The 12,431-nt window shown below is 37.2% G+C and overlaps 1 protein-coding gene across 2 annotated transcripts in view; it reads left to right on the forward strand.

Annotated features, from left to right (window-relative positions):
• The window catches only part of LOC125875466 (probable sodium/metabolite cotransporter BASS4, chloroplastic), a 32,251-nt gene that overhangs the window by 5,864 nt on the left and 13,956 nt on the right, over positions 1 to 12,431 (forward strand). For both annotated transcript variants that reach the window (XM_049556410.1, XM_049556408.1), the window contains exons 3-5: positions 3,774 to 3,881; positions 3,949 to 4,016; positions 12,243 to 12,321. In XM_049556410.1, the coding sequence (XP_049412367.1) occupies positions 3,774 to 3,881; positions 3,949 to 4,016; positions 12,243 to 12,321 (255 nt within the window). The remainder of the gene's footprint in view (positions 1 to 3,773; positions 3,882 to 3,948; positions 4,017 to 12,242; positions 12,322 to 12,431) is intronic.

Here is a 12,431-nt window from a genome sequence, read left to right on the forward strand (position 1 = left end):
CTTAAAATAAGTTTAAAATGGCTTAAAATAAGTTAAAAACTAAAAGTAGGTCTCCCCCTACTTTTTATTTTTTGACTTAAAAAGTCATTTAAGTTTGACTTTTTATTTTTGACTTAAATGCTACTTTTTTAAGCCAATCCAAACGGATGTATCAAAGGATTTTTCATTTGTATATATCTTTTAGTCTGAAAATTTTTTGTTTTTCATTTTAATGTTTTTATCTACTTAACAAGTGCCTAGACTTAGGTTAGGAATAATATTTCCGAAGTCAAGAAATTTGACCTTTTACAATTCAGTGGCTCACAAGCTTTCAACATGCTACATTCTAACTCAAGAGGAGGTTTTATCGAGAGAAGCACTAGTCTTAATTGTGCAGTGTCTGTGCATGATGTGCCTTAGTTTCTGGTGTCTTCTAGTGGTTTTCTCCATATCTCCATCACTACAACAACAACATACCCAATGTAATTCTACAAGCGGGTCAAGGGTGGGTGGATGTACACATATTTCACCTTACCTTTGGTGGGGTAGAGAGATTGTTTTTGTCTTTCCGGTACACCCTCGGGTCAAAAGAGAAGTTTTCGAAGGCTCATAAGAAAAATATGACAGCAAAATAACAAGATACCAAGAACACGAAGCAATGGATAGTAATACACATTGAAGAATAGAAACAACATGATTACTAAATAATACTACTAATAAGGAGAAGTGTAAGCTGCCTCTCTTGCATAAAGTGTGACTAACACTCAGTTACCTACTAGCCTTCTACCATAAATTCTCGACCTCCATTCCTTCCTATCTAGGGTCATGTACTTAGTAAGTTAAAGCCGTGCCACGTCCTGTCTAATCAACTCGTTAACCCTCCCCCATTCTTCTTCGGCCTATCTCTACATCTCCCAACTCCTACTACAACTAACCTCTCACATCTCCTTAATGGCGCATCCGCACACCTCCTATTCACATGCCTGAACCATTTTAGTCTTGCTTCCTCATCTTGTCCGCTACAAAGGCCACTCCCAACTTGCCCCGTATAACTTCGTTCCTAATCATATCTCTACTAGTATGGCCACACATTCATCTGGGCGTTCTTGATTGGCCAACACTCTGCCCCATACACCAATGTTGGTCTAATTACCACTTTATAGAACTTACATTTGGGTCTTTGTGACACATTCTTACCGCACAATATACTAGATGTGAGCCTCCATTTCGTTCATCCCGCTCCAATACGATGGTTTTTGAACCATGAGTTTTGCCCTATTATAACATGTTTTCTTGGTTTGCCAAAAAGAGAAAAGAAAAAGAAAAAGAAAAAGAAAAGAAACAAACCTCTATTATCAAGTTTGCCTGATTGTGGTTTTATTCTATGGAGACACATTAATATCGTTCAATCAACTATTCTTCAATCCCTATTTAGTTAGGATCCATTGTATGAATCTTTTGTATCCAATACACTGTATTCAGGTCTCTTACTATAATCAAAAGGATTTGTAATAGTTTGACTATCTTTACTGTCAACCTAACACAATCATCCTTTTGTTTGTGTTTGGGACTGGTTATGCCTGGAGAAAGCTCACATAGAGGAAGTTGCAAGACAGATTAGCAATCAGATAAAATGCTGAAGGAGGTTAGTAATAGTGTAGTGCATATGTGAACAGTAACATAAACTTGTTTATAGCTACATATCCTACACAAATTTTGTACGAGTATTCAGGACGAATAAATGCAGTAGGAATAAGTTAGATTGTTCGTGGTAGGTCTGATTTTTGGATATATATACAAGTGTTACCTTATCAAGCAAATTGTCCAAATGACGAACGGTTTGAACTGGAAACTAGACTCAAAAGGACTACAGTTTTTGTTCATAAATCATCTCCAAATTCGTTGTATAGTAGGAGATATGCTCTTGTGAAGTCATGCCATGCGTTATTTGAACATTTCTTCGCCCCTAACTCTTTCCAAACCAAATCCAAGATACTTCTCCCACACCTAACATCCCTATAACCCTCCAAACCACATTGCAACTATATTCTCATATTCAAATGATATTATTCTCATTTGTAGCAATTGTTGGCATGCAAATAAATTCGTTAACGTACTTTAAGGAGTCAAAAGCTTAGGAAATTATTCCAGGTTGTTACACGTCAGGACCTGGAGCATTATCGTTTACGCAACTCATAATGATATTAGAGGCCACTTGTTCTTCGCATGGTCTCTGTAATAATTTCTTTCCTCTATTTTAGATTGATCTCCCAAACAGTAGCTAGGTCTCCAATCAATTGTTTCTGAATGATGGTTCTTGTAGTAGCTGAGAATTTCCCCTTTTATAATCTTCTATCACCTCATCCTCCACTATCAACTTGCCAATTTGGTCGTACCTTCTGTGTGCATTTGCCATTTTTTTCTTCCGTACTCCTGTCACCCTGTTTCAGCTAATTAATCCTGGATTTTTGTCTCTAATGTATTTACTCATACTTGGAAATATCCCCCAACTCCATTTGTAGCGTGGCCCTCCTTAATAATTATTCTTCCTGCAAAATCCTGCTTTCTTGTTCAAAATCCAACTCCAACACTTAATATCTGGTTTCTTCTTATCAATGTTTCCGTAAGTGTCAGCATTCCACTCCTTCAGTTTGGCCTTTAATAACCCTCTTGGCAAGAACGGAATCTGGTCTGCCCTCAACACAGAAAGAAGTCACCAGTCTTTCACAAGGTCTAGGAATCCATCTACTTCTAGCCACCAATTTTCAAATTTGAAGTAGGACGGTTTTTCCTCTCAATCCCCACAGAGAAGCATAATAGGAGAACGATCTGAGGATATCCTAGTAACTGAATGGGTATTGGGTAGTTGGAATAGAAGAAGAATATGTTTTTTCTTCTTTCCTTGCTCTACTTTTTTCCTTAAATTTTTTTTTCTATAAGAATGAAATAGGTGATGTTTCAATCAAAGTAAAACTCAATTTTTCATTAGATGAAAGTTTGTGCTGCAGCTAATAAATTATAATAGAGCAAATACAAATAAAAGATGCCTTTAATCTGTATACAGCTGATGCCACATGTACTGTAATTTGGTAAGTGTAATAGCCTCGCACACTTAACACCTCCCCTTGGGGCATCAAGATGAAGCAGATTTCTCTGCATCCATAAACAGCATGTGCAGCTCCAGATCAACAGCATAAAATTGTCTGATTGTGATAAGAATTTATATGTCTATGTTTTGTTGCTTTGTCCATCTCTACCTGGCTCATTATCTTTTCAAGATATTGAACATAACTAATTTTCTTTTATTGAAGGCATTATGCCCAATAAGCTGATGCAGAAAGTGTTCCTGCACAGAGTTGGTTGGACTTTATGTGATATTGGAACAGTATTATGTACTATAAGGGTTTACTGTTCTTGTAGTTCTTAACTATACCAATTGTGTTGTCATTTTGGTCACAGTGTCTACATAGCTCTTGAATGTTTTTACCATATTGAGAAAGAACGAAAATTGAAATGGCTGTCAAAGGCATCAACTTCTGCCAGTCAAAATAACCATGAATCCTTAAGTGTGCACAACAGTAGAGTATACAGGAACTGGGATTGTTGATTACCATGAGTGATACCTGATTACACTAAAGTGTGTTGTTATCATGAAGGTCTTCTTGATATTCTGGAACGTTATTTCCGATGTGGATGTTATTACATATATCCTCTAAAATTCTGAATTATTTTATGCTTACTGATTGAAAGGATTTGTAGTACCAAAACTCATGCGTTCTCAATCACGTTTGCAGCTTTAATTGGTGGAGTAGCATTAGGGCTTGCTAATCCTACCCTTGGTTGTCTGGCTGATAGATATTATCTGTCCAAAATTAGCACCTTTGGCATATTTATAATCTCAGGTAGAGTTCTGGCTTTTCTCTTTGTCAATTTTGGTGCCCAGTAATTATTTATCTTCTTATGATACAGGGATTACATTGCGTAGTGATGAAGTAGGTGCTGCTGCTGAAGCTTGGCCTGTTGGGCTATTTGGTCTTGTATGAATTCAAACTCTTCTCTATGCCATTGTAAATTTTGTAGGTTCTCCTTGTCATCTCTGTCTTCTTTTTGTGTTCTTATGGCTGAATATAATGATAATGGAACTTGAACTGCTTTCACTGCTATTTTGGATATTGATTTGTACTTCAAAATTCTTCACTATGTATGATGTAAGAAACACCAGATTGAGACTGTCACGACCCAAATCTGAAGGGGTCGCATCGACACCTAGAAGGTTATGTCAATAGGAAAATTGTATCTCTTATGCTACTGTAAAAACTATCACCATAACCTTGAATATAACAAGTGCTAGTAAGTGACAAAAAAATCTACCATAAAATCAAAATATACAACTCAATGTGATTTAAATTTAAAATGCACCTACTACTTACTTTATGGAGCATGATCTAGATCTCTAATAACTGATATCAATGAAAAAGTCTGGATAGCTTAAAATAGTTGACTCTAGCACCCCGAAGAAGCAGTGGGGCTCACCAAACTCTGGTAACACGGGCAGCTACTAACTCATCTGAAGAAGTAACTTCGAGTTTGCATAAAAACATAAGGGGGTGGGTCAATCTACTGACCCAGTGAGATAACCATCCATAACTGTTGGAATAAAAGTTAGAGAATAACATGTATGGAATACTGAATCTGAAAACTGAGCAACAGTAAGTATTTGCTGAAAGTAAATCTATTTCACTTCACTGATTTTGTCTCTCTGTTTGTAGCTGAAATATTTTCTGACTCCGTATCTAAGATACACATATCTCAAGTATCTGAAACCACACGCACTAGAAATTCTATCCCACTGGTCCAACCCCAACTAAGTTTCATATGCCTCGTATGTACATCATGAGGGTCTAACACCACCCCCACTCGGATAAGGTTGCTAGCATAATCTGAATTTACCATCTATGAGTAGCATAATCTAATATCGTCATACCTCTGTGTACGTTATGTGATGGCGCCTCACGGGGGAAAGTAAACATCTACTCAGACCCTTCGAGCTTTCTCCCAAAATGTCATTTTCATCCAAAACATATGTATTTTATGGTGTGGCTTAGAACACTTGAACAATAGTTAGTTAAATAGCGACATGTGTCTAAATTGTTTTTTCAAAAAATCCAAAACATACTTTAAAAAGTAATCATAAAAAATACATTATATGGGGAATCATAATTACAAAATCAAGCTAATCACTTATTAACTAAAGCTGAAAATACTTTGACAAATACATGTAACTGTCCCCACATATGCAAGGTCGCAATACATATACTCAACATTTTTTGAAAAAAACAACTTAATTCATTCTGTCTTAAAACGTGAACATTTTTATAAATTATGGAAAAATCAGCAACAGATCTTTCAACTCCTCCTGGCTTGACATCTATGGTTTGATCTCACGACTTGTCTATAGCAAACCCTTCGAGAATCTATCAAGAATAAAATGAAACAGGTTATTTTTATATTCGATTTATCCTAGTGGTGTCTCTCAAAGACTAGGAAGATCTAAGTCAAGGCTGCTATTATTAAATAGTATTGCTTTATGCTTATATTGCAAGAATAAATAGAAGAATTTGTATGTATCTATGTACATGCATGCATGCAAGCAAGTGTGTTGAGACTTGAGAAAGGTGTTTTTCCAGTAAAAAAATGTTCAAATTAAGTTAGAAGTAAAGGAGGGGGAGTTGGTGAATACTGACGGAGGTGTGAACTTGTAACATTGCAATTGGGTTTGAGGCGGGGTGGTTTTGGAGAGCTATATCTATTGTCGCTAAATAGGAGACCATAGGTCAGTTGGATTTAATCCAGGAGCATTTTAGTGGTAGGTTGGTGTTTGATTCATTTGAGTCAGTTGCAATGTTGCTTATTTTTAAAAGAATTATGAAGTTTAAGGAATCTTTGGTCACTAGGTAATTGCTATGGTGATCGAGGAGTTTCTAGATTAGGTTCAAATTAAGTATGCTACCAACAAATTTTTTTAAGTTTATTTCTAATTTAATTAACACCAAATAGTAATATAATTACTAATTGTTATTAATTACTTTTTACACTTCAATCATAAGTGCCTTGTGAGTTAATAGTTTATTACTTCCCATGTTTCAATTTATGTGAATCTACTTTAGTCCGTTCAAGAAATGCCCCCTTTCTAAATCTAAAAACAGTTTAATATAAACTTTTCATTTTACCCTTAATGAAACACTTCTATTGTCACTCCCTGAAGCTACCCCCAGGGCGTAAACATGGGACCTAGGATCACGAGTGACCCCAAGCTAACCCCGAGCTGGCATATCATAAACATACTTAAAAGAAATACTGTGCGGAAGCTAAATCATGGTAAAACTTAATAGTGATGGGGAATACCCATTCGAAGTCTGAATATATAATAAATACTGAATGAGAGTTTATAACACTGAAGAAAACTCAAATACTAAAGCTGAATCTAAACTATGTCTGAAATATGCCTCTAACTGACTAGAGATGCTGGGACATGCCCCCAGCTAACTCTAGCAAATACTGAAAACTAGAATGAAAAGACTAGCTAGAGAAACATGTCTATTGTCCTCGAAGAATGAGGACTCACCACTGAAGCTGCTGAACTGGAGATCGGGAACCGATCTATGCATGATCTGAATGCTGAGGACTTGAACCTACATCACGAGAAGATGTAGCGCAGAGTATGCGTCAGTACTTGAAAGGTACTGTGCATGCATGATGGAATAAAGTTGAATAAAACATATAACTGAACAAAGCGATAAAGCAATGATAGAATCTGAACATGACATAAATACTGAGTGCTGAGCTAACTGAATGCAATGACCAAGTACATGACATGCTGAGACTGAATACCGAACTGTAACTGATAACCTGGTCAATACACTAGAATCTGTGGGAGCTACTAATAACCAACATAAAACCACATGAGCTAAATGTGGAGTCCGATGTATACGCCCCATCGAGAGGACCCAATATACCCTACCAGAGGTATAGAGGCATGACTGGCGTGATCACTAAAATGTAATGCCCACGGAGGGGACTTATAAACCTACGGGGACATGTAGTTCTGGGACTATTTGGGTACGTTGAGCCCTATCCACTCGGTCTAAGCCTACTCCCAACTAGAATGTATATAAACAATATTATGACTGAAATGCTGAAATTCTGAATAGCTCAAAGTTCTGAATGCTAACTGAAAATGCACATTAATGTACTGATAATGAAACATTCGAAATCTGAGGCATGTGTATCTGTATAAACTGGCCTAGCAAGTGTAATTCATGAACTAAACGATTTACACAACTAGGGTTCTGAATATCATGCAAGGAACTAAGCAACAATATGACAATCTGATTTGGATCATTCTAACAGCTAAAACCCAATAATTTCTAACATTCAAGAAACCCTAGGTCTAGATAATATTAAGGGAATCAAGATTCTGGCTGAATTCTAGGGACCTAATGGGTGAAAGTAACCCACTAGTGAAATCCCACATACTTGGTGAGGCTGGAACTTAAGAAAACTTGCTGCGTTCTTGAAAAGCTTGGTCGACTCTTTCTCCTTTCTGGTTCTAAGTTTGATCGATTATTTGGAGAATTAATTGACTAGGGTAAGTTCTAATTTAGTTACTAGGCTAAAATTGACTAAAACAACGTAGTTTAGGGGTCCAACACATAAGAAAAAACCAAACGACCCCTGACTTAAAAGTTGTCGGGGCCAATTGACTGACGGTCCATGGACTGACCCACGGTCTGTCGGGTCAACCGTTGACTGGCTTTAGAGAGGGGGTTTTGGGGGTCTCGATCCACGGACAAGGACCACGGGCCGTGGTCTGACCTACGGTCCGTAGGTACGGTCGTGGGTCGACTCTTAAAACCATTTTCTGGACTTTTCTGGGAGGAGCTGTAGGTGGCCATCCACGGACCCCCGCCTACGGTCCGTGGGTGGTGCCCGTCAGTGGCACTTGCAACTTCTGAAATCTGCATTCTGGTCTGTCTAGGATACGGGGTGTTACATCTATGTCCATACAAATGTTTTTTTTTTTTTTGGTTAAAACAACAATTTATTATTTAGTATTATGCATCATTAACAACATAAGTGGTTGCATTCCTGCTAGCACAACACTGTTTTGGCCGAATAAGATAGTTACAACCCAAATTACATAAAGGCTTTATATGCCTAGCAAAAGTAGTTCCATTTTTGTCCACTTCGTTAGTTTTCAAAACAAACAACCCCGGGGATGGGGAGTCCACAAAAAGTTGGTTCTTTGTTAGCTTTTGGCCTTGTTTGGCTATAGCCAAGTTAGCCACCTTGTTCTGCTCTCTAAATTCATGCATGATTAGGAGGTTCCGTAGCTGGTGGAGCAAATCCTTGCATTCATGTTAAACGTTTGACTTTGAGTGTTATTTTTCAATTGTAAAAGTTCAATCACCTCTTTTACGTCTGTAGCAATCTCCAGTTGTTGCACCTGCACCTTATGAGGTAATCTATGGTCATATGAGAAGGAGTATAATTTTGAACCTAAAGCAGATTTCATATTAATTCTTGCACTAAAACCTGATATCCATTCTCCATTTTTATCACGAAGAGAGACCTCCGATCCCACCCTTTTTTGTACTATGTGAATAGGAGCAATCGATGTTCAATTTTGGGCCAAATTTCGGAGGCTCCCATTTTCTAGAAGCATTGCAATTATCATTTTTCCTATAAACTTCCTCATTCCAAACATAGAATGGAAAAGCCTGTTCCCGGTTAATCAAGTTGTTGATCTTTTTATACTTAATTTTTCGACAACTGTTGAGCCAATCATTATCATTTGAGTCCTTGATATTTTGGATCTCTCTGGCCAGACCTAGTTTCTCCCAATAATTTTTTGCAGCAGTGCTAAAAGACCACAAGCTTCAAAAGTCTCATTGTCAGTCAAATGTTATACTAGCATGTTTAAGACCACAAGTTCCGATAGTCTTCATTTCTTTCTTAAACTTTGTGCTCATTCAAATAGGTTCACATAAATTGAAATGGATGAAGTATTTTTTATACCAATATCCAGGTAAGCTACTGGTCCAAAACAGTTTTTTCCCGCTCCGCATATGTCTCCTAATCTATTCAAATCAATGAATATGAGGGTTGCTTACATCTGTTGGACTGATCTTTAAAGTTTATATTTTGGTCAAAGTCAAAGTCAACTCAAAAGGTCAACTATAGGTCAATGAGGTCCAAACCCGAAACAAATTACATGAGTGGATTACCCATAAGCTAGAGAGTTCAAATCAATAATCAAAATATATACTTGACTTAGTTTACTTGGTCAAATCTCAATTTAGGTGATTTAATAACTTAGGGGTGAAGATTCACCTTAGAACACTATAAATCTCATGCTTCGATGATGTTAATCCACATTAATGATGATATAATCTCAAAAGGATGTTAGATACACTTACCCTAACATAGTGGATAGATTTCCCTCAGGTCTCAACCACACACCCCATGTCCCAAAACATCTTACCAACCTATACAAAGTCTAGAAACGTGAAATGAACGCAAATACTCAAAACGAGGGGTTGAGTTGTTACTTGTTACACCTCATAAATGATCCTTTTGTCTTCTCTCTTCTTGCATAAGCTGATTTATATTGTTGGGTATTCTGGCAATACACTCTCGACACAAGCTTTTTTGCGAAGCCATTTTTTTACTATGCACCTCTCTTGCAATGCAAGAAAGGGTTGTGCTGTCTAAATCCCTTCTTGCGAGGGGGCTTGCAATGGACAATAGGTCATTGTAAATGGCCTTTGCATGCCCCTGCTGATACTCCCACGCAATAAAGCTCGCGACTAAGATCCTGACTTTCCTCCAAGGCCTCCCCAATATACACGCAAGCGTACGTGGTCACTCAAGTAATATAGTTTCATAAAGAAACGAGTTATCGTTCCCAAGGGACTTATGATCAACTTATATTTAACACTTAACTCTACAAATAAAATAAAAGTAACCGTTTAAAGAGATGGCGATGGACAGTATGGCTAGAGAGGAACCAGAGATGTCATGAAGGAAAGCAGAGCAACATACAAAGATTTAAGCTTAAATGTTTAGCTCTGTATTATTTTTGGTGTAAACAAGTAGTCTTAGATAGCTCAGAAGTAATCAACACAAATATAGACTGGCTGTAACTTGGTAGGTATAGGATCCTATGTAACTACAACACTTTTGGAGGGGAACTACACTTTTGAGGTAGTATACCTGTGGATAAATATAGACTAACTGTTACTTTTATCAAAAAAAAAAAAGAGATGGCGATGATTGTTAACTACTAATTCTAATTATGCAGTAAATTAAAAGTAACTAATTGTGAACGACTTTAAGATGGTGTTTAAGCAAGTAAAAGGCAATTCCAGGGCTGCAACATGCAATGGATCTCATGTATCATATTTTAGGTAAAGAACTAATTTTGGTTATCAAGTTACTGGTTTACAGGGTTAATTGTATGAGTCGGGTCTCTCGACCTCTAGTCGCCTACTCCAGTTAGCTGTCTAACTACATCATTGAGCAGGGATAAACAGGCCTAACTGGCGAGCATTTATATTTCATCATGTTTCGTAACCAAGCAAGTTGTTCGTCCGGGCGTCACTCCTAAACACAAATCAACTCGTAATGGATGATCGAGCTTTCTACATTCTTTGGTCTATCTACCCTCCCCTCTCTCGATTTTAAGAATAGACAATAGATTTATCTGATGGTGATCAAGCATAAAATACTAAAACAAGAATATAAAAGTAACTTATAATGATAACCAAGAATTAATTCATAAACCTTAAATAATCAACATTCGATTCGTAGCTACTGCCCCAAAACTAGGGCGTTTAGCCACTCATACTCTTAGAAAACCACAAAATACAATTGTTCAGGCGATTTCCGGAAAATAGAAGAGTTAGAAGATTGAAACCTATTACAAAAGATGAAAACTTGCTCTTGCACACCAAAATAATGTCGAACTCCTTACAAATTAGCCCTAGGGGTCTATTTATAATAGTTGGGAGCAATAGAGTCGAATTCTACTACAACTAGGATTCCTATTTAATGATATTTTTGCTGGAAAATTCGGAATAGGGGTGGGACGTCGCACCTCCCATCGCCCTAGGCCCAGGCCTCTGAATTTTTGCTCGTGGCGCATCGCGCCTCTCAGAGCGCCAAGCCAATGCCTCTGAAGTTTTGGCCTTGGCGCGTTGCGCCTTACAGTGCCCCACTCCTTGATGCTTCCATCCTTAGTTTATTCTTCGCACGTCCTTGCCTCTCTTTTCTTTAATACAAATCCAATCTCCTTGAGAATTCCTGAAACATCTAATCACGTGTATTAGTGCACAATCATCGCAAGTTACACAAAATCAAGCTAATAGACTCAAGATCATTCTTTAATTCAATCAAAACATGGGCAAATATCGACAACTTAGGCATATAAATACGCCTAGATCACTCGCAATGGAGCACACAAAGGACTGGGGTATTCTGTTAGGGGTCATTTGGTAGTTGATTAGAGTTATGTAGGTATTAGTAATACATGGATTAGTTATGAATTTATGTATTATTTTACGCAGGGTTTAGTTATTCATTTATTAGCTATTCCATCTTCTATCCTTCATAAAATAATATATTGATTCCCTCATAACTTAAACATGTATTAGTTATGCAGGTTTCTAATTTGCAAACCAAACATTGTATTAATTTTATACATAGTAAAAGAAAGCTACCTAACATGCTATGCAAGATTTAATCATGAATAACTTACCAGCTGCCAAATGACCCCTTAATGGTTTGACCACTCTCCTTGCCCAGGTCCTCCTCACTCAATACGAGGTCACCATAAAAGAGGACTGGGAGCTGACCTTGGTTTCCAATGTCGGTTTTGCTTCTTTTGGTTACCTTGCCACGTCGAATCACTTCCAATTAATACCATATTCATGTTATCATAACCTAATTCTTCAGTACCCTCATGTCTGTCCATACACATTTTGTGGACACTTAAATCATTTCATGAGGTACTTAATATCCAAATTAATATTATAAATTTATGGGGCTTTACATTTTCTGTGAATGACTGCATCTGGATGGATCTATACCAATTTTCTTTGGCTCTTTTGGTATTATACTCAGGGAGGCTATATCTTAATTTTGTTTCTGGATCATTTTATGTTTTATATTTAACTATTTCTAGCATATTCTTGTTGATGCAGGTTTCTATTTTGTTCTTCACTCCTCTTTTATCCAAGATTATTTTGCTGCTAAAGCTTCAACCTCAAGAATTTGTCACAGGTTAGACAGCTAAAAATACTCAACCTTTCAATGTGGTATGCATGCAATAACATTCTAAACACGCGGAAGGCGGGATGAAATGAGGAAGACGATTATGATAAGTGATTATT

This window comes from Solanum stenotomum, chromosome 9 (assembly GCF_019186545.1).
Source record: "Solanum stenotomum isolate F172 chromosome 9, ASM1918654v1, whole genome shotgun sequence".
Lineage (NCBI taxonomy): Eukaryota > Viridiplantae > Streptophyta > Magnoliopsida > Solanales > Solanaceae > Solanum > Solanum stenotomum.